The 25,634-nt window shown below is 40.3% G+C and overlaps 2 protein-coding genes across 11 annotated transcripts; one reads left to right on the forward strand and one right to left on the reverse strand.

The window, feature by feature from the left end:
• Positions 1-28: 28 nt before the first annotated feature.
• pole2 (polymerase (DNA directed), epsilon 2) lies at positions 29-10,703 on the reverse strand. The gene is made up of 19 exons (XM_029730771.1): positions 10,586-10,703; positions 9,949-10,049; positions 9,759-9,834; positions 9,574-9,651; positions 9,217-9,310; positions 8,503-8,577; positions 8,298-8,381; positions 7,925-7,981; positions 7,732-7,780; positions 7,565-7,637; positions 7,119-7,291; positions 6,637-6,726; positions 6,447-6,501; positions 6,192-6,251; positions 6,022-6,099; positions 2,513-2,621; positions 596-772; positions 375-442; positions 29-203 (listed from the first exon to the last, which is right to left on the reverse strand). Exons 1-19 carry the CDS (start codon positions 10,678-10,680, stop codon positions 185-187), a joined length of 1,611 nt encoding a protein of 536 aa, XP_029586631.1. The 5' UTR covers positions 10,681-10,703; the 3' UTR covers positions 29-184.
• A 30-nt stretch (positions 10,704-10,733) lies between these two features.
• dnaaf2 (dynein axonemal assembly factor 2) lies at positions 10,734-24,753 on the forward strand. Of its 10 annotated transcripts, none has more exons than XM_029730760.1 (14): positions 10,734-10,855; positions 11,328-11,440; positions 11,738-11,808; positions 13,615-13,732; positions 13,822-14,128; positions 14,311-14,430; positions 14,493-14,579; positions 14,760-14,840; positions 15,023-15,081; positions 15,204-15,474; positions 19,418-19,502; positions 21,260-21,312; positions 21,538-24,059; positions 24,225-24,753. In XM_029730760.1, exons 13-14 carry the CDS (start codon positions 22,383-22,385, stop codon positions 24,597-24,599), a joined length of 2,052 nt encoding a protein of 683 aa, XP_029586620.1. In that variant the 5' UTR covers positions 10,734-10,855; positions 11,328-11,440; positions 11,738-11,808; positions 13,615-13,732; positions 13,822-14,128; positions 14,311-14,430; positions 14,493-14,579; positions 14,760-14,840; positions 15,023-15,081; positions 15,204-15,474; positions 19,418-19,502; positions 21,260-21,312; positions 21,538-22,382; the 3' UTR covers positions 24,600-24,753. The 10 variants fall into 10 exon arrangements, with proteins under 10 accessions (XP_029586620.1, XP_029586630.1, XP_029586622.1 ...); XM_029730770.1 differs by lacking the exon at positions 11,738-11,808 and having other exon boundaries at positions 21,538-23,586; positions 23,620-24,059; XM_029730762.1 differs by lacking the exon at positions 11,738-11,808 and having other exon boundaries at positions 15,204-15,292; positions 15,402-15,474.
• The last annotated feature ends 881 nt before the right edge of the window (positions 24,754-25,634 follow it).

Consider the following 25,634-nt stretch of genomic DNA (forward strand, 5'->3'; position numbering starts at 1 on the left):
CAAGTAAAAAAAAGCACAAAGATGACAATTTAATGACAGTGAACCTTTATTCTCCATGATACAAAAGGTACATACAAATAAAATAAAAAGAGATTTAGCAAAAGTATTTTTAGACATATTTTACAAAAACATTTTACACAACCATAACAGCCAATCCCCCTGTCCAAAATAATCCTTATGGTCTTTAGAGGCTTTGAAGTTTGCTGTGAGGAAAAATAAATAATATTTAGATCAGCAAAGAGAAATGAAGACCGACATGGAAACCAAGTTGACTCAATATACTATAGTTACCATATTGCCAGTAAAGCAATGATTAACACCAAGTGAGATATGTGTCGAGCATGCATAAACAAAGAGTAAAAAACATTTCTCACCTGTCCTCAACGGTCCTGTTGGATGGGTAATATACCTTAAAAGTGAAGCCACTTTTTGGGAAGGAGCCCTGCAAGAACAGAATGACAACACATAAAAAATAAATCTTAAATTAAGAATATAAGATCTCATCATAATATAGCTCGAAACCCAAGTCCAACATCTCATACCGAGTCTCATAACAAAACAAAATGGTGGAAATCTAGGAATAAGCATAACGTACCGGGTTGATGCAGAGGCAGTCTGTGTTGGAGATGTTGAAAGGGTCATATTTGTCCGCAAAGATGATGACATCAGGCACGGGGTAAACCCGTAAAGCATAGTCATAGGCCCAGAACACTGGGCTGACATACAGCGGAAGTGGAGTCAGGTGGCCCTGAGACAAGATGGTCTTCACAAACTGGAGAAAGAGTTTATTGGTGAGTGTTAGACATTTTCATGTCGTTATTATTCATGAAGAATAAATTCAACTACAGGACAAATATTCACACAAAGCGCCTCAGAGTAGGATTTCTGATCTAGGTGGGGGGTGGGGGCTGATCCACTTTGTGAATACGGGCCAAATTAACTAGCTAGGTTTACAATTAACAGTACCAGTCAAAAGTTTGGACACATCTACTCATTCAAGATTTTTGCTTTATTTGTACTATTTTCTACATTGTAGAATAATAGTAAAGACATCAAAACTATTAAATAACACATATGGAATCATGTGTAACTAAAAAAGTGTTAAAGCAAAATACATTTTATATTTTAGAGTCTTCAAAGTAGCCACCCTTTCCATTGATGACAAATTTGCACACTCTGGCATTCTCTCAACCAGCTTCACCTGGAATGCTTTTCCAAAATTTGAAGGCGTTCCCACATATGCTGAGCACCTGTTGGCTGCTTTTCCTTCACTCTGCGGTCCAACTCATCCCAAACCATCTCAATTGGGTTGAGGTCGGGTGATTGTGAAGGCCAGGTCATCTGATGCAGCACTCCATCACTCTCCTTATTGGTCAAATAGCCCTTACACAGCCTGGAGGTGTGATGGGTCATTGTCCTGTTGAAAAACAAATGATAGTCCCACTAAGCAGATACCAGATGGGATGGCGTATATCGCTGCAGAATGCTGTGGTAGCCATGCTGGTTAAGTGTGCCTTGAATTCTAAATAAATCAATGACAGTGTCACCAGCAAAGCACCCCCACACAATCACATTTCCTCCTCCATGCTTCACAGTAAGAACCACACATGCGGAGATAATCCGATTACCTACTCTACGTCTTACAAAGACACGGCGGTTGGAGACAAAAATCTAAAATTTGGACTCAGACAAAAAGGACAGATTTCCACCGGTCTAATGTCCATTGCTTGTGTTTCTTGGCCCAAACAAGTCTCTTCCTCTTATTCGAGTCCTTTAGTAGTGGATTATTTGCAGCAATTCGACCATGAAGCCCTGATTCACACAGTCTCCTCAACAGTTGATGTTGAGATGTGTGCGTTACTTGAACTCTGTGAAGCATTTATTTGGGCTGCAATTTCTGAGGCTGGTAACTCTAATGAACTTATCCTCTGCAGCAGACGTAACTCTGGGTCTTCCTTTCCAGAGGCGGTCCTCATGAGAGCCAGTTTCATCATAGCGCTTGATGGTTTTTGCGACTGCACTTGAAAAAAACTTTAAAAGTTCTTGACATTTTCCAGATTGACTGACCTTCATGCTTTAAAGTAATGATGGGCTGTCATTTCTCTTTGCTTATTTGAGTTGTTCTTGGTCTTTCACCAAATAGGGCCATCTTCTGTATACCACCCCTACCTTGTCACAACACAACTGATTGGCTCAAATGCATTAAGAAGGAAAGAAATCCTCATGAAGCTGGCTGAGAGAATGCCAAGTGTGCAAAGCTGTCATCAAAGCAAAAGGTGGCTACTTTGAAGAATCTCAAATATAATTTGTTAAACACTTTTTTGCTTACTACATGATTCCATATGTGTTATTTCATAGTTTTGATGTCTTCACCATTATTCTACAATGTAGAAAATAGTAAAAATAAAGAAAAACCCTGGAATAAGTAGTTGTGCCCAAACTTGTGATTGGTACTATAGGTAATTGTACTAGTAGAGGCTGGGTATGTCATAACTGAGGAGCTAAGACTCACATGGTTTGGAATGTCGAGGTTGCTGCTAGGCAGTCGGACACAATTTCTGCACATCTTGTTCACCAGGTCTTCTCTGATGACAACAATCTCCTGGCTGCAGTACTGGATTCTGACATAGGAACATTTGATTCACAGGTTGTGAGATGTTAAAAGATGACATTTACAAAATGCAGGCAAAACAAAGACTACATGCAATCACAAAACCTGTGAAAAGTAACTGTCAAAGAATGGTCAATTATCACAGAAAGTTGGTGGCACCTTAATGGTGGAGGACGGGCTTGTGGTTGGAGCGGAATAGGTGGAATGGTATTAAGTACATCAAACACATGTTTTTAATGTGTTTGATGCCATTCCATTTGCTCCGTTCCAGCCATTATTATGAGCCGTCCTCCCCTCAGCAGCCTCCACTGTTTGTTATAATGAGCAAATGTAGCCAAATGTATCACACAACAACGTTAAAAATATTTGCCATTAAGTGCACATTTTTTCATAGGAACTTCAACAGATGGGCTTCGTTGCCAAAATCCCGAACTTTTATCCACTTCCCCAGAGTCAGATGAACTGGATACCATTTTATGTCTCTCTAATCTTAAACATGTGGAGATGGGAGAACCTTCCAGAAGGACAACAATCCCTGCAGCACTCCACCAATAAGACCTTTATGCTAGAGTGGCCAGACGGAAGCCACTCCTCAGTAAAAAGGCACATGACCGCCCACTTAGAGTTCGCCAAAAGGCAACTAAAGGACTCTCAGACCATGAGAAACAAGATTCTCTGGCCAGATGAAACCAAGATTGAACTCTTTGGCCTGAATCCCAAGTGTCAGGTCTGGAGGAAACCTGGTACCATCCCTACGGTGAAGCATGGTGGTGGCAACATCATGCTGTGGGGATGTTTTCAGTGGCAGGGACTGCGAGACTAGTCAGGATCGAGTGAAAGATGAACAGAGAAAAGTGTAGAGAGATCTTTGATGAAAACCTGCTCCAGAGCACTCAGGACCTCAGACTGGGGCAAAGGTTCACCTTCCAACAGCACAACAACCCTAAGCACGCAGCCAAGACAATGCAGGAGTGGCTTCGGGACAAGTCTCTGAATGTCCTTGAGTGGCCCAGCCAGAGCCTGGACTTGAACCCAATCGAACATCTAGGGAGAGACCTGAAAATAGCTATACAGCGATGCTCACGTTCCAACCTAACAGAGCTTGGGAGGATCTGTACAGAAGAATGGGAGAAACTCCCCAAATACAGGTGTGCCAAGCTTTTAGCGTCATACCCATGAACATGCAAGTCTGTAATTGTTGCCAAAGGTGCTTCAACAAAGCACTGAGTAAAGGGTCTGAATACTTATGTAAATGTGATTTCATTTTTTTTTATATATAAATTTGCTAAATATTCTAAACCACAGTTTTTACTTTGTCATTATGGGGCATTTTTTGTATATTGATAAAATGGGGAAAAACAATTGCATCCATTTTAGAATAAGGCTGTAACGTAACAAAATGTGGATAAAGTCAAGGGGTATGAATACTTTCCGAATGCACTGTATATCCCTTTAATAAAGCTCAAGAAATACAGTTGAAGTCGAAAGTTTACATAGCCAAATATGTTTAACCTCAGTTTCACAATTCCTGACATTTAATCCTTGTAAAAATTCCCTGTTTTAGGTCAGTTAGGATCACCACTTTATTTTAAGAATGTGAAATGTAAGAATAATAGTAGAGAGAATGAATTATTTCAGATTTGATTTCTTTCATCACATTTCCAGTGGGTCAGAAGTTTACATACACTCAAGTAGTAGTATTTGGTAGCATTGCCTTTAAATTGTTTAACTTGGGTCAAAGGTTTTGTCTAGTCTTCCACAAGCTTCCCACAATAACTTGGGTGAATTTTGGCCCATTCCTCCTGACAGAGCTGCTGGTGTAACTGAGTCAGGTTTGTAGGCCTCCTTGCTCGCAAACGCTTTTTCAGTTCTGCCCACACATTTTCTATAGGATTGAGGTCAGGGCTTTGTGATGGCCACTCCAATATCATGACTGTTGTCCTTAAGCCATTTTGTCACAACTTCGGAAGTATGCTTGGGGTCATTGTCCATTTGGAAGACTAATTTGCGACCAAGCTTTAACTTCCTGACTGATGTCTTGAGATGTTGCTTCAATATATCCACTAAATTGTCCTACCTCATGATGCCATCTATTTTGTGAAGTGCACCAGTCCCTCCTGCACCAAAGCACCCCCACAACATGATGCAGCCAACCCCGTGCTTCATGGTTGGGATGGTGTTCTTCGGCTTGCAAGCCATTTCCCTTTTTCCTCCAAACATAACGATGGTCATTATGGCCAAACAGTTCCATTTTTGTTTCATCAGACCAGAGGACATTTCTCCAAAAAGTACAATCTTTGTCCCCATGTGCAGTTGCAAACCGTAGTTTGGCTTTTTTATGGCGGTTTTGGAGCAGTGGCTTCTTCCTTGCTGAGCAGCCTTTCAGGTTATGTCGATATAGGACTCGTTTTACTGTGGATATAGATACTTTTGTACCTGTTTCCTCCAGCATCTTCACAAGGTCCTTTGCTGTTGTTCTGGGATTGATTTGCACTTTTCACACCAAAGTACGTTCATCTCTAGGAGACAGAACGCGTCTCCTTCCTGAGCGGTATGAGGGCTGCGTGGTCCCATGGTGTTTATACTTGCGTACTATTGTTTTGGCAGAAAACGTGGTACCTTCAGGCGTTTGGAAATTGCTCCCAAGGATGAACCATACTTGTGTAGTTCTCCAATTTTTTTCCTGAGGTCTTGGCTGATTTCTTTTGATTTTCCCACGATGTCAAGCAAAGAGGCACTGAGTTTGAAGGTAGGCCTTGAAATACATCCACAAGTACACCTCCAATTGACTCAAATTATGTCAATTAGCTTATCAGAAGCTTCTAAAGCCATAACATAATTTTCCCAAGCCATTTAAAGGCACAATCAACTTAGTGTATGTTAACTTCTGACCCACTGTAATTGTGATACAGTGAATTATAAGTGAAATAATCTGTCTGTAAATAATTGTTGGAAAATTACTTGTGTTATGCACAAAGTAGATGTCCTAACCGACTTGCCAAAACTATAGTTCGTTAACAAGAAATTTGTGGAGTGGTTGAAAAACGAGTTAATGACTCCAACCTAAGTGTATGTAAACTTCCAACTTCAACTGTATCCCTTTAATAAAGCTCCAGAGATATCCCTTTAATAAAGCTCGAGATATCCCTTTAATAAAGCTCCAGAGACATCCCTTTAATAAAGCTCCAGAGACATCCCTTTAATAAAGCTCCAGAGATATCCCTTTAATAAAGCTCCAGAGATATCCCTTTAATAAAGCCCCAGAGATATCCCTTTAATAAAGCTCCAGAGATATCCCTTTAATAAAGCTCAAGAGACAAATTCCTGAAAATAGAATAAATCAACAACTGCCATATTTCCAGGCTGATTCACATCCGGCCGTGATTGGGAGTCCCATATCTTTCAATCACCTGCATGGGTTGGTAGTGAACACAGAGAATGGCACCCTCTGTCTGAACTCCTCAGTGATGTGGTCTGCCAATGGGGGCCTGAGGACATAAGCATTTATAAGAAGTACATCAGAGGACTATAGTCAAATCATGAGCAACACAACACAGGTCTCTTGTTTTTCAACTCTCACCTGGGTAGAATTGTACTCGGACCAGGGTCTTCAGGACCGGGGACGAACACGAAGCGACTACTGCAGTTTTGAAAGGATGCATTCAGTTAGACAAGTAAACACAACAATTTCCTGTAGAAGACCCATAATGCAGCATGGTGAATATTTCCCAAACAGTTTGTCACCCTGGATACAACGATGTAGTACTGTTGAAATAGTTTCCTGGAATATCAGACTTTCAGGTCAACCAAGTGGTTTTCCTCCCTCACACGTTACCTGTTGTGGATGCTGGGATATTCACAGATTGCATCGGCAAGAACTTTCAATGACTCTGGGGGGAAAAAATAAAATACTTCAAATGTGTGTACTAATGCTTCTGTCATAACCTATTTGCCAGGTCAGTATATCTTCACAAGCAGGGCATTTATAAAAAATAAAATAAAAAATTGACTCAAAGCTTTTTTACCTTTGAGTGATTTGATCTGTGTTTTTCCATAGGGGGCCGAGGAGAAGTTGCCGCAGAAGATGAAGCAGGTAGGAGGCATGGCTGCGTATCCTACAATGGACACATGAAAAGGTTGTTTCAGACCATACTATTAAGCAGTAGAGATAGATACTGATGGAGACTTCAAAATCTGTCAGAGATGGACATGAAACACATGACAATAACCATCAATGTCAACATTAATACATAATAATAGTGAAGACATCCAAACTATGAAATAACACATATGGAATCATGCAGTAACCAAAAAAGTGTTAAACAAATCAAAATATATTTGAAATTCTTCTAAGTAGCCACCCAAATGCTTGAATCAATCAATCAACCCAATTGTATCTATAAAGCCCTTTTTACATAAACAGTTGTCACAAAGTGCTTTACAGTAACCTGGTAAATATCCCCATACGAGTTCCTCTTCTGTCAGTGAAGTTATGGGTGGAACTAACCTGAGAACATAAGGTGGATCTTCTCCAGCACCTCCACGCTGTCCAGCCACACGTCGGAAACCACCACAAACATGGCGTCCTCGTTCTCTTCCTCCAGTTGCTTTAGCTTGGCCGAGGCCTTCACCGATGTGGTGGACGGCCCACCGAAGAAGTTCACGTTGCCGTAGTAGGCCCTAAAAACCAGAGTCCATTCTCATCCGCTATTTATTTATTTATTTATTTATATGTGTATGTATATATACATACATACATACACACACACACAGGGGAAAGGAAAATATATTTTTAAATGCCAACTGTAGAGTTAAAAACAATACATTGGAATTTAAAAGAACTTTCGCCCTTCTCAGTAGGCCTACTGATTTTCAGAGAAGGCATTATGTAGGTAATGTCCATTTCTAAATCAAGACAACACTGACAGGCCAGCGACATTGTAATCTACTGACCTTGTGGTGGATGATGGCTCAGTTGGTGGGAATCCAAATGCATTGACATGGAAGACTGAGTCCTCATACCAGCCTATGGGGTGGAAAGAGGACCGGACTACTAAGTCATTGCATAACAGGTAATATTCGATGTCCATTAATGTGGATGAAAAAGATAATTATTTTACCTTCTGCCAAAACAAAGCAGGACTCTGTGTAAAGTCCACTGTGGAACTGGTGAGGGCAAGGTTAAAGAAAACATGCATGATCTGAAATACAATAAACATTGACTATATTCAAGACTTTAATTGGCCCCTTGAATTATGTAAGAGAACATTTGTATCATTCGCTCTCCATCCCCACACCACAGTGAAAGGATATTGCCTTTGAGAGGTTCAGCTGTACTGTACCACTGGGGTCTTCCAGATAGAATTTCCCCTGGGGGAAAAAAGCATTCCAGGTGAAGCTGGTTGAGAGTGTGCAAAACTGTCATCAAGGCAAAGGGTGGCTACTTAGAAGAATTTCAAATATATTTTGATTTGTTTAACACTTTTTTGGTTACTGCATGATTCCATATGTGCTATTTCATAGTTTGGATGTCTTCACTATTATTCTAAAATGTATAAGATAGTAAAAATAAAGAAAAACCCTGGAATGAGTAGGTGTGTCCAAACTTTTGACTGGCACTGTATATCTATAGATATTACTATATTTTCCAATTAAAAAGTCCTTAACATGAATTTTAGCTGCTCACCTCTTTAAGCTGTGTGACCATCCCCAAAACAATGACCTCTCCTAGCTTAGCCGTACTACCTAAAAGTGCTTCAACAGTCTGAAGCTGAAAACAAGAACAGAGCAAGATCAGGACAATCAATGTTCAACATGAGAACGTCCTCTTAGCTTATATCAAATCCATTAAACACATTTAAGTGTGTTTTTGGTTATGGCAGAGTTATTACCTGAAATTTGTTTCTGCCTTCTTCTGCAGCGGCCCCTATTACAGGTGGGGTGAAGAGTTCATGCCGATGTGTACGCTACAGAAACAGGGGTAACTGTCAATGTGGATCGGGGTACACATTTATTTTTCACTGATTTAACTTTCATTTATCAAGTGGATTGGGAACACATTCTCTTTACAATGACCTCAGAGAGCAGCGTCTCAGGAAATAAGCGTTTTTAAAAGTAACTGTCCAGTGAAAATCTCACTTTTAAAAGTTAATATTCTGTTAACCCATACCCAAATAATGTTGATGACTCATCCTACACTCATGTGGCCAAAGCATAAATTGGAGAAAAAAAAAACACTTAAAAATCCCCACCTCAAACTTGTCTCTCAAACAGACTGTTTAAATTTTTTTTTGCTATTTCCTCATAAAGGATGATGTCATCCTCCTGAGGAAGATGAGCTGGCCAATCAGCGGTCTGCTCTCGTGAACATTTTTAATGAACGCTATACGCCAACACCATTCCAACACAGAAAATATGCTTCTTAACATACTGTACTTAATTACACATTTTTAGAAGGAAAACTTTTTCACTCATATTGTAATTACATATAGGTAATATTATGTCAGAGAAGTCTGGAAACACTGGACAGTTGCTTTAAGGCCAAAATATACAAAGACCATCAAACTATGATGGATTCAGAGGGCAAAGAAGTGTAGTCTACTGACCTGCTGTAGGAGCATGTAGCGTTCCCTGAAGAGCTCTGCCTTGTCCCTGGCTGAGCCACAGAGACTTGGGGCAGAGTGGGTGGTCATGTTGAGGCTGGGTGAAGAACAAACAACGGTTTCACTGATGGATGTCTTCATATGGTGGTTTCAATAGAAAGATCATTTTTTTTCTAGAGTGTTTTTGATATAACATTCGGACCATGTAGACTAGATGGGGTCAACCTATAGTAGTAGTAGTTTTAATACCTTGCATCTTGGCAGGTAAAAGCAGAATCAAGTACACAGCACATACAAGTAATTAAACAAGTAAACAAACAGTAAAACATCAGGAAGTCAGGATTATAGATTCATACTTACGGTACAAACTTCTTCCTCTCTGTGCTGTAGATATATCTTGGCACATCAAAAGCGCCAATTATGTTGAAGACATTATCTCTGAAAATAATAAAATAGTTCAAATGAATAAGTCAAATTTGAGGATTACTATCTAGAGAATGTGTATGAAATTGGTTATTGTGAGACTGACATCTTTCTCAACTTACATGGTTTCATCACATGACTGGCTGCAGTCCTGCACAGCAGTCTCCACCACAGCCAACTCAATCATACTGGAGGACACTGTCCAGGAGAAGAGAGGAATAGCTACATCATTCACAAGCATAGCCAACACAACTGACTGTATTAACTTTTGTACATGATTTTAGTAGCTTGTTATGATCGAAGAAGACGTACGTGGCTGCTTCTCCACAGCATCCATGACCCTCTCGATGACATCATCCAGTTCAAGCTCATTGACAGACTCCAACACCTCCACCAGGTACCTGCTGGCTTCCCTGGAGGACAACAACAACATTACGTACACATCTGAGAGGTATACTACAAAGCTGGATCAAGGAGTTAGCCAGCTAACTTGTCTGAATATTCTGAAATAACTTTTTAGTAAGACATGCTTGAAATGGGCATGGTCTAATTGACTTAACAACCAAAAACATATCTATGTTTAGCTAGCTTTCAAATCAATTGTTATTTCTGGTTGTTTATCAAAGTTAGCTGGCTAACTCATTGTTGCTGCTTTGTAGTATACCTCTGACTGCCAGACATCAATCCCATCATTCCTATTAAAAACATACAACATTTGCATTCGTTTCTATAGATTAATTGCTTAAATATACATAGTATGCTACTAAAATGTCTAGCTAGCTGTCCATGTAATTTACTGTAGCTAAGCTAACCTTAGCCTCCTAGTTTCTTTCTTGGTATCACTGACACAACAAGACAGATTTAGCTACTAACTAGCAATGCAGCCATTACATTTACTGTAAAATAAATATCATGTCAAGAACAATATGATTGACAAATTATAACGTACGGTCGAAGCATAAGTCCCCTCATCTTGAAGCCAGCAGATACTTTCGTCTTCACTCTGCGAACCTCCATGTTGAATCTTTCTTCAACAATCAACATTTGGCGCTAAATGTTAACTTCCGCCTATAATGTTTCGTCACTTCCTTCAAAGCAAAGATTCTACATAACAAGCTTCACTACTGCACGATTCGGCCGATATTTGCTGTTTGAAGTCAGCTGATGTTTTCAAAACATTGGGTATTCTCAAAAACACATGGATAAAGCAGCCAGACATGTAAGTAGCTATTACCCAGATTATTACTTATCATCGCATGATCAATTGGCATGGTTATTAATGTATATCAGGCCTTGTCATATGTTTATTCATCATATTGCAATATTATTCTAAAATGTTTACAAAAAATAATCCAGAATAGAACAACCATTAGGTCAGGTTGAAGGATAGGTCATAAGTGTCCAATGAGACGACCTGCCCTGAAGCCTATCAGGGCAAGAAAAACGTGTTTTCTCCAAGAAGCTGTTGGAAAACATCCTCTTGAGGCGACGGACGAGAGACTCTTGTACCTTAATTTACCATATGGCCTTGGTTCTAAACTGTCAAAAGCTGTGTTGACAAAAATAAATTACTTGGATCTCTAAACAAGGTTACATTTTTACAGATTTCTTCAACCAGATACACTGAAAGTACTGCCACGTGTGGTCTTTTATGTAGTCACCTTTCGTTATTTTTTCCTCTCCCTTTTTAGCGCACATGGATTCTGCAATTGCAAAGCACTGTCCAGAGCTTGTAGCCGGTGAGCGAAGCGGTCATATGGCTGTTGCTGAGGGAAATGTCCTGTACGTGTGGGGAGGCTACGTGGTATGCAAAAACTGGCAAACAGATGGAAGAGATTGAAGAAAGTCTACTAGCAAATATCGTTACAAACATTGCCAATGGATAGTCTTGAATTTATGTTAAACATTTCAATATTTCACTAATATGTTGTTAGGGATATGCAAAATTATTCAATGTAGTTATGCAATGAATGTTTTGTTTCTCCATACAGTATTGATGAATATGCAAAGATAGAATTTAAGAATGTAAAGCAACGTATTCCATCTTCCCATTCAGTAATTAAAAAAAAAAATACTTTTACGATTCAATTGTTTTCTGCAGTCAATTGCTGATGATGAAGTTTTTCTGCCAAATAATGAAGTCTGGTTTTATGATTTAGAAAGAGGTGTATGGTAAGAATATTAATCTAATTATAACAAATTGTATTTTTGTATATGGGAAGTATATAGATTAACAAATTTCAAAGATTGTGAATTAATAAATTGATGTAATAAAAAAGTTTGGATCCTTGGAAAACTACATTCCAAACATAAAAAAGATTGCACTGAAACCAACATATCATGATGGCAGACTTTGTAAACAGGTCATCATTTGTAAACTCTGCATCGCATATCAGAGGTGTTAGGCCTACTACATAGTTACTAAAATGTTATTACATTGACACAGTGGAATATTGGTATTTAGAGAGATTTTGAACTGTGTTAAAATTCTAGACATTCAGGGAGCATTTGTAAATTCCCTCCGTAGTGTCAGAGTGTACCCAGTGTGCGCTCTGAGCATTCGTAAATTCATAGCGTTGTCAGATTGTCCTATCATAAATTCATAGCGTTGTCAGATTGTCCTATCATAAATTCAGAGCGTTGTCAGATTGTCCTATCATAAATTCAGAGCGTTGTCAGATTGTCCTATCATAAATACATAGCGTTGTCAGATTGTCCTATCATAAATTCAGAGCGTTTCTCTCTATGAATGGGCACACTAGATGCTCTGGCCGAGGAGTAGCGTTTGTAAATTCACTCTCGATATCTACTCCGATATCAGAGCACTCTCGTCTGTGTGTGTCAGAGTGCAGAATAACTATGACCAGTGTCAATAAACATCGGCAAAAAAAAACAAAAAAACAACGTAAATCATTTGTTGCCATAACACAATTAGAGTCACTAACCCTCGTGATACCATGAAAACACTAACCAACTCTGCTAGGTCCGAGTAAAATGGTCAGAGTGAGGTGTTCTCTCATATGTCTGGAAGTAGCTAGCAAGCTAGCCAACGTTAGTTAGGCAGATAACTTGGGTGTTTTACTACCGTCGGATCAACTCTACTCCTCGGCCAGAGCGTCCAGTGGGGCTCTGAATTGACGAACAACCCCTTTACAACGACAGTCAACCACCCAGGCCAAATGCATAAAGAGTTGGCTAGGTTGCTAGGTAGCTACTTCCAGACACAAAATGAGAAAACACTTTATTTTGAACATTTTACTCGCCCAGGCAGAGCTGACATAGCTTCTTGAGTGTTGTCATGTTATCGTGAGGATTCATGATTGTAACTGAGTTACTGACAACAATTTAATTAAAACAATTCGTCGATGTTTACTTACACCTGTCACAACAACCAAGTTTAGGGCGTTGGTAAATTTCTCAATTATTCTGCGCTCTGGCACTCAAACCAGAGCACTCTGAAATCGGAGTAGGTTGCTAGAGTGAATTTACGAACATACAATTACACCGCATGGTTTAAATATTACCCATCTAATGTTAATGGTGAACTAACATGGCTGCCATAGTGTTGTACATAGTGTTGTAGTGTCATGTAAATGCATCATAATACTAATTCTAGACATTCAGTTCTATAGTATTTAAAAAAAATATATATCCCATGTAATGTTAATGGGGAGCTAACATGGATGCCATAGTGTTGTACATAGTGTTGTAGTGTCATGTAAATGCATCATAATACTAATTCTAGACATTCAGTTCTATAGTAATGTTAATGGGGAGCTAACATGGCTGCCATCGAATGTTGAAGTGTCATGTAAATGCTTCAGAATGCAGAAACCCCATTGGTTCAACTCTCTAAATACATCTGGTTAATGTCATGTTTTATGTGCAATGTGTGTTCAGGAATAATTTAGCTGCATAACTGAATCCCTCATTTCCCTGTTCTGTTTGTTTATTGTTTGTTTGTTCTCCAATCTGAAGGGAAATGTGTAAAATGTCTGGAGAGGTCCCACCCCCAATGTCAGGCACCTGTGGCTGCTCTCTGAATGGAGACATGTACATATTTGGGGGATGCAATGACAACGGACAGACCAATCAGGTAAACTCAGAAAAAGGGCTCCAGAGCATGTATACACAAAGTGTCTCGGAGTAGGAGTACTGATGTATGATTTGTTTTTTTCCTTTTAGATCATAAGGAATAAGATTGCATGAGCAGGATGGGACCTGATCCTAGATCAGCACTCCTACTCTGAGACACTTGATGAAAACGAGCCCTGATGGTACAGTACACATTGACAGGGAAGTGTGAAAATCCTCAATAGTTTACAAAGCCTTATATTGTTTTGTTCACATTTACATGCTGAAATGCCCTGTGTTTGCAGCTTTACTGTGTCAACCTCCTGGATGGGAAGTATAGCTGGAGGAAAGTGAACCATAAGAGTGGCTCCTCTCCCTCACCCAGAGATAAGCTCTCTTGTTGGGTTTTCAATGGCAGGTAAACATTCTTTATGTAAATAGAAATATTGTCATGGTTCGGATTACACCTTTACTATTAAGGGTGGTCTAAATAAATAGTGTGCTGGCCCAACTAAAGTCTTTCCTACATTTATGGGGGTTCCTAGCTCGCCTGTAATATGAACCCCTTGTGATTGGAAGATGTTTTCTGTATTTCTGTAGGCTCATCTACTTCGCTGGATATGGTCATAAGCAATTTGATGACATCGGTAACAATAGAAGCTTCCTTATGGATGAGGCATCAAGGGTCATTTTTGCTTCCGGGTGCAATTATGTCCAAAGGTATACATTCATTTACTATTAACTTTCCTTATTGTATGGATTAGTAATATTGTGCTTTGCAGGTGGATGACATCTATTGGGGATGGAACAATGAAGTCCATATGTTTGACCCAACATCGGCCAGTTGGAGTGAACCACATACCAGTGTTGTAAGACGGAGGTTAAATTGTGTTTACATATATAATAAAGCAATTAATTTAGTGGATATACAAAAACATGGTGTTGTCATAGCATATTATTAACAATATAGCATATAAGACAAGACACTTAAAATATGATCGTTTCTTTGTGGATATCTAGCTACCTGTAAATGTTGTTTTTGTCTACAGGGTCGTGCCCCTGACCCCAGGGCTACCCATGCCAGTGCAACACTTGACAACAAAGGATACATATGTGGAGGCAGAATAAGGGTGAAAAACGATGTACCTCAACTCCTCTCTCGTGTTTTTTCATTGACACAGACAACCTAAAGTGTCACAACGATTCATGAGATTGTGTCTTCTGCTGAACATTAATGAAACATAGGACTTTTGACTCGTTTTTTTTTGCGCTGGTTTGGAATAAGCTCTTCTGTTTTTCTTTTCACTTTTAGGAATCCAGGACAAGTGACATTTATTGTCTAGATCTAGAATCATGGACATGGTCCGAAATGTACGTATTTACTGTTCACTCTTTCAAATGCTCAACTTAAAATGGTTACTGTTCTGAACTATACTGTTTTCACATCACACTTGATTTTTTTTTATCTGTTCTTTCAAAAATGGCTTTTCCAGAGTAGCAGAATCCACTGTGCCAATGGGAAGGTCGTGGCATACCCTAACCGCTATATCTGATAGCGTTTTGTTTCTATTTGGAGGACTGGGTATGGACTGCGAACCAATGAGGAAGTAATTTACCCATTCAGGTTCCCTATCCATGTTCCATGGATACATGGCATTATTTGGTTTTCTAAAAAGATTATGTATCTCCAGGCGATGGCTGGGCATTTGATGTTGAGACAAAGAAATGGAGAGAGCTTGAGCATCCATACATGAACAAACCAAGGTAGTGTATGTGCAAGTTGTTAGCAGAAAGTGTTTCATTTTCCAATCTGAAATCTGAAGAATGTACCTAAAATGTGGAAATAGTAAAACTGTTAACACATTGTCTGACTCAGAGTGAATTATAGGATCTCTATATGTAATTCTATGATATGGGCCTCATTTCCCAGAGCTTTCATAGCGTTAGTGTTAAGATCATCACTAGAACCTTCTTACGATGTGTCTTTAGTAGTGAAAGTGTTTCCTAGAGCCTTCGTTAGTAAAGGGGCTGTTAAAAACCTTCGCACATAGACTGATCCAGATCACTCGTAGAGCAGCCAAAGTGCATCGTTAGAAGATCTCTGCTAAACATCGAGATGTTTGGCTGTCTGTCTGACTGTAACTGTCCATAACTTCAGAACGAAGTTGACTACAAATAGGAAAGTTCTCAAAGTATTTGAAATTGTTACAAACAAGTGAAGGATACAATTATGTTTCAAATTTAAACCAAGATGACTGCATTGAAAGATACTTAGGCTACATGGGCCCATATAAGCTATTTCAATCATATTGAAATCAATTTCATGTTCAATCAATTGAGTTCTATTTTGCTACTTAGCTACTGTCTGGAAATGTTTGCCTTAATTAATGTGTTTCAGGATGTGCATAATGATGTGACCAATCTGTTATTTAGTACATTTTTATTGGGTTAGCATAATAAGCCTCCTCAATAGCCTATTTACAGCCATAGGTGGTAGGCTAATATCTCTTTAGCAGCCGATCTGTTGTCAGTATTGTGGAATAATTATAATGTTAAAATAGGATTTTATTGGAGAAAGTTGATCCGAGAGCAGCGGTGCATTACCTTCTATCCTGTCAGTATCGACACGTGGTCTAACGACGCACTTTGCAAACGTTCTCTCTACGTGCTTGTTTGGGAAACTTCAAAAGTGGACTCGTAAATAACGGTGCACCTGGGCCCATGCTCCCTGATAGCGATACAATTTAGGCTTATTAAGAGTGTTTTAACAATGCATCTTTCCTGCAACGGTAGAAGATGTAACAAAACACGCGTTTCCCAAAACAGCACGCTGAGAGAACGTTCGCTCGGTGCGTCGTTGAGGCAGGCATGTGTCGATACTGATAGGATAGAATGAAAGGCAGCGCTGCTCTCGGATCAGTTTTCACCATTCAAATCTTACCTTAACATTAGAATTATTCAACAATACTGATGATGGATCAGCTCCGTCCCATGCCTGCAAATATTGAGTTGACTTATTCTAATGCTTACCCTATAATAATGCACTAATTCAAGGTTTGCCAGATCTTTGAGCACGTGTTAGGCTACACATCATGAAATATATTCAAGCAAAAGACAGTAGCCAAATAGCCAAATAAATCTAAATTGAATGAACAGGAAATTGATTTCAATATAATTTAAATATATAGAGTGCCTTCAGAAAGTATTCATACCCCTCGACTTATTCCACATTTGTTGTGTTACAGCCTGAATTCAGAATGGATTAAATCATTAAAAAAAAATCTTATCCTCTACACACAACACCCTACCCCATAATGACAAAGTGAAAACATGTTTTTTGACATTTTTGCATCATTTATTGAAAATGAAATACAGAAATATCTAATTTACATAAGTATTCACACCTGAGTCAATACATGTTCGAATCAACTTTGGCAGCGATCCCAGCTGAGTCTTTCTGGGTAAGTCTCTAAGATCTTTCCACATTAGGATTGTGCAACAATTGCCCATTATTATTTTACAAATTCTTCAAGCTCTGTCAAATTTGTTGTTGATCATTGCTGGACAATCATTTCCAGGTTTTGACATAGATTTTTAAGTAGATTTAAGTTAAAACTGTCACTTGGACACTCAGGAACATTCACTGTCTTCTTAGTAAGCAACTCCAGTGTAGATTTGGCCTTGTGTTTTAAGTTATTGTCCTGCTGTTTTGGCATATTTTTATTCACTCTGTTAATTAGTTTAGTATTCTGGAGTAACTACAATGTTGTTGATCCATCCTCAGTTTTCTCCTATCACACCCATTAAATTCTGTAACTGTTTTAGTCACCATTGGCCTCATGGTGAAATCCTGAACGGTTTCCTTCCTCTCCGGCAACTGAGTTAGGAAGGCCGCCTGTATCTTTGTAGTGACTAGATGTATTGATACACCATCCAGAGTTTAAATAATAACTTTGTGTCCTGAGTGGCGGAGCAGTCTAAGGCACAGCATCACAGTGCTAGAGGTGTCACTTCAGACCTGTGTTCGATCCCAGGCTGTATCACAACCGCCTGTGATCCGGAGTCCCATAGGGCGGCGCACAATTGGCCCAGCCTCGTCCGAGTTAGGGTAGGGTTTGGCTGTGTGGGCTTTTACTTGTCTCGTCGCGCTCTAGCGCCTCCTTGCAGCGGGCTGGGCGCCTGCAGACTGACCTCGGTTGTCAGTTGAACAGTGTTTACTCCGACACATTGGTGCGCCTGGCTTCTGGGTTAAGCCAGCGGGTGGTAAGAAGTGCGGTTTGGCGGGTCATGTTTCGGAGGACGCATGACTCGACCTTCACCTCCCGAGCCCGTTGGGGAGTTGCAGCGATGAGACAAGATCGAAACTGGCGAGAAAAGGGGGGGGGGGGGGGGGGGGGGGAATATCTAAATAACTTCGGCATGCTCAAAATGGATATTTAATGTCTGCTTTAAAAAATAGATATATTATCTACCGATAGGTGCCCTTCTTTTCAAAACATTGAAAAACCTCCCTGATCTTTGGGGTTGAATCTGTGTTTGAAATTCACTTCTCGACTGAAGGACCTTACAAATAATTGTATGTGTGGGGTACAGAGATGACGTAGTCACTCAAAAAAATCATGTGACTTGTTAATTAATTAAACGTTTACTCCTGAACTTATGTAAGCTTGCCATAACATAGGGGTTGAATGGTTATTGACTCAAGACATTTCAGATTCTAATTATTTTTAATTAATAAAAATTCCCAAGAAATAATTCCACTTTGATATTATGGGGTATTGGGTGTAGGCCAGTGACAAAAACTCTACATTTACTCCATTTTAAGTGCAGGCTGTCACACATGTAAATGTGGAAAAAGTCAAAGGGTGTGAATACTTCCTATAGCCTATACTGTAAGTAAGCCACTTATTTTAATGCAGTCATCTGCAGTTTTCATTTCAAACATATTCTTATTTATCCTTCGCTTGGTTGTTACAATTGCAAAGACAACTTTGTATTTGTAGTCAACTTTGTTGAAGTTCACTACAAATCACGGTCACGAGAGGAGGATTAACACTGTTTTGCAGAGATCCTCTAAAAAAACCGCATTAATGCTTTGGACACACCGACAGAGTCATTGCGCAAAATAGTACGCAGCATCATCTGGATATGTACAACAAAAGTTCACAACATTCACCTTCTGCTACCATTTCTGTCAAGCCATCTACGCATACAGTTTGATGCGTACGTTTGATAAATCCAACGTCTGCACCACACCAAACGCACTGCAACTGTCTCTGCAACGCAATGCTGCGAGGCATACGCAGCGTTTCATTGGAAATTAATGTAATTCTGGTGTACCAAAATGCAAATACACTGTCGGTGTGTTCGAAGCGTTAACTGGTTCTACGAATGGTCTGAGGCAGGTGTTAGATTACGAGCGTTAGATTACAGGCGTTAGATTACAGGCGTAAGATTACAGGCGTGAGATTACAGGCGTGAGATTACAGGCGTGAGATTACAGGCAGGCATTAGATTACAGGCGTTAGATTACAGGCGTGAGATTACAGGCGTGAGATTACAGGCGTTAGATTACAGCCGTTTTCAAGTGCAATGTTAATAACAATGGTTTTGGGAAACAGCTCGGAGATTTAACGATGCTCCTACGAAGATTTTAATGATTAACCTGACTCTTAAAGTCTCCATTTTATTTACTTTCTACCCTCAGGTTGTGGCACACAGCGTGCCAAGGGAAGGACTCTGATGTCATTGTGTTTGGGGGTAGTTGCGACTACATCCTCCTTGTAGACACAGTAAGTATTATGGAAACCATATAGGGAACTTATCTAATCATTCAATGGTGAAGGTGCATAAAGATCGCGACCCACATGTACTTATGACAAATGCCTCGTTTGCTAAATTCACCATATTGTACATTGCTCTCGGTTACGCTTTTTTTGTATCGGTATTAGCGTAGTATACATGATCCCAATTCTAGCTCCAAGATGGTGGCAATTTGAAAAAAAATGAAAAAGTACATTGTGCTGATTTATAGGCACGTTGAACTACGTTGCGCAGCATAGTTTAGGAACTCTGTGGGTAGTGCTAAAAACAGGTACGTAATACACTATATATACAAAAGTATGTGGACACAACTTGAAATTAGTGGATCCGGCTATTTCAGCCACACTCGTTGCTGACAGGTGTATAAAATCAGGCACAAAGCCATGCAATCTCCATAGACAAACATTGGCAGTAGAATGGCCTTATTGAAGAGCTCAGTGACTTTCAACTTGGCACCGTCATAGGATGCCACCTTTCCAACAAGTCAGTTCATCAAATTTCTGCCCTGCTAGAGCTGCCCCAGTCAACTGTAAAAGCTGTTATTGTGAAGTGGAAACGTCTAGGAGCAACAACGGCTCAGCCGCGAAGTGATAGGCAACACAAGCTCACAGAAAGGGACCACCGAATGCTGAAGCGCCTAAAAATTGCTTGCTCTTGGTTGCAACACTCACTGCCGAGTTCCAAACTGCCTGTGGAAGCAACGTCAGCAGAAAAACTGTTAATTGGAAGCTTCATGAAATGGGTTTCCATGGTCGAGCAGCCGCACACAAGCCTAAGGGCACCATGCGCAAAGCCAAGCATTGGCTGGAGTGGTGTAAAGCTCGCCGCCATTGGACTCAAGAGCAGTGGAAAAGAGATCTCTGGAGTGATGAATCACGCTTCACCATCTAGCAGTCCGAAAGAAAAATCTGGGTTTGGCGGATGCCAGGAGAACACTACCTGCCCCAATGCATAGTGCCAACTGTAAAGTTTGGTGGAGGAGGAATAATGGTCTGGGGCTGTTTTCCATGGATTGGGGTAGGCCCCTTAGATCCAGTGAAGGGAAATCTTAATGCTACAGCATACAATGAAATTCTAGACGATTCTGTGCTTTCAACTTTGTGGCAAGAATTTGGGGAAGGCCCTTTGCTGTTTCATCATGACAATGTCCTTGTGCACAAAGCGGGGTCCATATAGGAATGGTTTGTCAAAATCGGTGTGGAAGAACTGGACTGGCCTGCACAGAGCCCTGACCTCAACCCCATCGAACTCCTTTGGGCCGACTGCCAGCCGGGTCTAATCGCCCATCATCAGTGCCCAACCTCACTAATGCTCTTGTGGCTGAATGGAAGCAAGTCCCTGCAGCAATGCTCCAACATCTAGTGTAAAGCCTTCCCAGAAGAGTGGAGGCTGTTATAGCAAAGCAGGGACCAACTCCATTATAATGCCCATGATTTTGGAATGAGATGTTTGACAAGCAAGTGTCCACATACCTTTGGTCATGTAGTGTATCTGAATTCGTCCATCTTTTATGCACCTTCGTCATTGGGATGATTTTACAATTTCTGACAGGAAGGAGATTACCTGGTATTATGTTAATGCATATATTATTCAAATTCATAAACAGAAAGGGTCCATACAGCACTCATTTATTATGAATTATGTAACACCTTTACAATGAGCTGTGGTGGGGTATATAAAGAATTGTTTATGACACAATTAACTTTTTTTTATCACCTTTCTTCAGGGTCACTGCAATGATGCACTTGTTTTCCAGATCCAGCCCTACCCCCTCTTTCGGTAACTAATCAATTATGATCATTCATTCAATGAGGGAGAATCTGTCTCAGCTCTAGAACACACTTTGATATTTTGGAAATCATGTTGACTGTTTGCCATTACATAGATGCTATAACATAGTGAAAGATTAGTATACTAAGCTACATCTTCCAAATGCATGCAGTGCCCTGCCCTCTTAGCCGATACTTTCACTGTTCCTTAAAACATTTTTTTTTTTTTGCACAGGATAGCCAAGAATGTGAAGAACTGCAAGCTGCTTCAAAAACAGCTTCCATGTATGCCCCCAAAACTACTGCCAGCTGTACAGAGGAGAATGTCCTTTTTTCAGACATCTAGGAGAATATAGCATTTTCATATGTAAATATTAGAGGGAAATGATTAATAGTAGACTACAGTAAATTGATAACGCAGAGTTCATAGTTCATACTCTATGTTCCACATATTACTGTTGATAAGGCCTTCAGGGTATGTGGGAAGATTTGTCTTTCAAAAGATTGTAGTTTATTGTCATTATGTATCCATATATATTTTTTTATGTTTTACAGTTTATTTTATATTATGACTGTGAATGGGTGTGTCTTCTGCCTGCAAACAAGACTGTTGTAATGTTTGATATCATAATTTTTACAACTACAACTTTGCTTTGGCCACCACTTTATAATAACAACATTATATACAACTTTTGAAGACAGTCATAAAAATTAAAAACTAAAGTTGTATTATGGTTTTGGAACGACTATTACACAAACGCCACACGATTGGACGAGCGCTCTTCCCGTACCTGGCTGCTGCGCTGCCTTGTTGCCATGGTTTCGTCAACATTACAAGACACTTGGCAGCTTGCTCCTACCACTACGCCACAACTCCGTGGTAACCTAGTCTACAAAAGTACTGAGAAACTTTACTTTTGGCAGGTTGCGAATGATTTGCTGTAAAATATCGGTTCATATTTCGTGTAACACCTTAAAATTACTGTAGTAAAGCTGTTTTGTGCTGGGATAGCAAGCTAGCTACAAGAGTGAAAAGAAGACTTTGTGGCTACAGTAGCTAAATTAGCTTATCGCACCAATATGGAATTCGGTTCCAAGCTCAAGGACCTGAATATGACATCGGATGAAATAGGCCGCTTTACCAAGGCTTTTCAAAATGAGGAATTCAGAAAGATGATGCACGAATACGCAGAGGAAATATCAAAACCGGAGAACAAGAAGAAATATGAGGAAGAAATCAAGTTATTAGAACAAGAGAGGGGCATGGATATTCAATTTGTCCACCCCGAACCTTACCGAGCCCTGAAGACGAGTATGGACGGTAGGCAGAAGTGCTTCATCAATGTCTGCAGCAATGACATGATTCGTAAACCTGAGTTTAGGAGGGTAGACGAGGCTGGCAGAGTAGGCCAGCATTGGTCACTACCCCACAGCTTGACACCTGGAACGCCAGACAGGGATGCAAAGGGGAATAAGTACACAATCTATGATGTTGTGTTTCATCCAGACACTATTCACATGGCTGGAAACAACCCGAGATTTATGGAAATGGTTGACAACACTGCTGTTGAGGCTGTCGAGAATGGGGGCAAAGTGAAGCTAGACAAAAACAATGTAAGAGTTTTGAAAATCAAATACAAAGGGACACCACATGCTGCCGTCATGCGCAAGCCCTTACCTGGTCAACCTGCCAAGGAAAAACCTTCACCATTTGACGATCATCTCTCGTTTCCCTACCCCGACGAAAAGCAACCAGATACGGCAACAAATCAAAATGAGAGCCCTAAACCGAAGGCCGAGATTCAGTCCGACACCCAGATCAGCCAGAGACAACAAAAAGCCAATTCACCCAAGGAGCCAACGAAACCACATTACACTCTAAAATACAGATCATTCATTGATTTGCAAGATTTCAGGTGTTCCAGAGATTCAGCTCAGAGCCCACGCCCTAAAGAGATTGTCATCACTATTGATTTGCCTTTGCTTAGATCTGTTGCGGATGCTGATCTAGACGTGACTGAAAGACTTGTTAGTTTGGAATCCAAGAAACCAGCTTACAGACTAGAGGTGCCGATGGCATATCCAGTGGATGAAAACAAGGGAGAGGCAAAGTTCAACAAGCAAAAGAAACAACTGGTTGTTACTTTACCTGTTCTACCTCTGAAGGAGCCAACAATCGCTCAACTGTCTGGCCGGCAGCTTGTCAATGATGATGGTGAAGAGGATTTTGAGAATAGCTGTGTAAGTGCAGCGCAGTCAGAAGATGGAACACGTGGCAAAGAAGATACCCCCGACCACAGTGAACGTGGCAAAGAAGATACCCCCGACCACAGTGAACGTGGCAAAGAAGATACCCCCGACCACAGTGAACGTGGCAAAGAAGATACCCCCGACCACAGTGAACGTGGCAAAGAAGATACCCCCGACCACAGTGAACGTGGCAAAGAAGATACCCCCAACCACAGCGAACGTGGCAAAGAAGATACCCCCGACCACAGCGGTTGCAATGAAGGGGACAGCTCAGAAGCATGTGAAAATGCTATATCACTCCAGTCTGAAAATCAACTAATCTCAGTCCTGGAAGACAAGATAGAGTTTTCTGAACAGTCTGGTGACATTGAGGAGGACAAGCAACACAAACTGAGAAGTGGTGAATCACACCGAGCTAAAGCTTCAGAGCCCACTGAATTTGATGGCAAGACTGGGTGCACTGACCAGAATGAGGGACAGTCAGATGGCAATCATTTACATGATGAGGTGAGCCATCATCTTTAGGTTAACATTCATTCAGTAGAAGAAAAACGTACTATTATAGTGTATGTCTAGCAAAAGCTGACCCTGTTGTTGTTGAACCGTTAGGCTTCTGTTCATCAGTGCTGTTACTAACCCCAACATCCACTGTGACAATTACTTTTCTTTTAGGTGGAAACAGACCCCTCATCCCTGAGCGAGAGAATAGATGACCCATCTAACACTGCAGCAATGGTCATTCCATCCAATCTTGACAACAATGACCAGGCCAAAGACTGCTCATCCCCCAAGATAGAAGAGATAGTTGAAAGTCAAGCTCCAACTAAGGATAAACAGAAGAGTGTGCGATTCAGTGAGCATGTGGAGGTGGCTCAGTCTCAGGAGGATGGCCTGCCTGCTGAGCAGACCTTTCAGGACTGTGATATGAGACCACAGCAAGCTCTGCTGACAGAAATTAACCAGGATGGACAAGATGTGGTCATTAGTGATCATACTACATCTGCTGGTTTCGTTTTTCAAAACTCCTTTATCTATGACCTGGACTGAGTCTCATGTCAAGGAACTTTCTCAGTCACAAAGATACTGTATGAAGTTTGTTGCAGATTCAATTAGTTGAGGTCTTGCGTGAAAACCTAAAATCCTTTTATCCAATTGAGGGCAATAGGAAAAAGGTATTTAAAAAGTTTATCTGAATAAGTGAATCAGTAAGACTCCCATGTCTTCAGTATCAATTTCAGAGTTCTCCTTTTGAAACAATTTTCATAAGTTATTTCCCCATATACTTCTTTCTACAAAAGGGGGGAAAGTTTACATCTAATATGTTTAAGCAATAAAGCCCGAGGGGGTGTGGTATATGGCCAAGGGCTGTTCTTACGCATGACGTAATGCGGAGTGCCTGGATACAGCCCTTAGCCGTGGTATATTGGCCATATACCACAAACCCCCAAAGTACCTTATTGCTATTATAAACTGGTTACCAATGTAATTAGAGCAGTAAAAATAAATGCTTTGTCATACCCGTGGTATACGGTCTGATATACCATGGCTGTCAGCATTTAGTGGAGTACCCACCCAGTTTATAATTAGTTTTATACTTACCATTTGCTATTAGGTCTACATGTTGAGGGTGTGGAGAAGCTCACCATTTGAGCGACGCTTCAACAACTGTAAAATTCTGTACTCAGACCATGCCACAAGGTTCAAGTCTGCTTGACATATTGAAGGATGCATTAGTCACACCACAAATACTAACATTTTAAATAATTGTTTTACTGTTGTATTTTTTTTGTACATTGTTTGTGTATTACTACAAGATGGAGCTACCAGGGAGGCAGGTAGCCTAGTGGTTAGAGCGTTGGACTAATAACTGAAAGGTTGCAAGATTGAATCCCTGAGCTGACAAGGTAAAAATCTGTCGTTCTGCCCCTGAACAAGGCAGTTAACCCAATGTTCCTAGGCCGTCATTGAAAATAAGAATTTGTTCTTAACTGACTTGCCTAGTTAAATAAAAAGGTATATAAACAAAATGGAAACAGGTGACAAATATAATTTTAAACCTTCAGAAAGTAATTGAGACAATGA

The sequence above is a fragment of the Salmo trutta genome, chromosome 33, assembly GCF_901001165.1.
Source record: "Salmo trutta chromosome 33, fSalTru1.1, whole genome shotgun sequence".
Lineage (NCBI taxonomy): Eukaryota > Metazoa > Chordata > Actinopteri > Salmoniformes > Salmonidae > Salmo > Salmo trutta.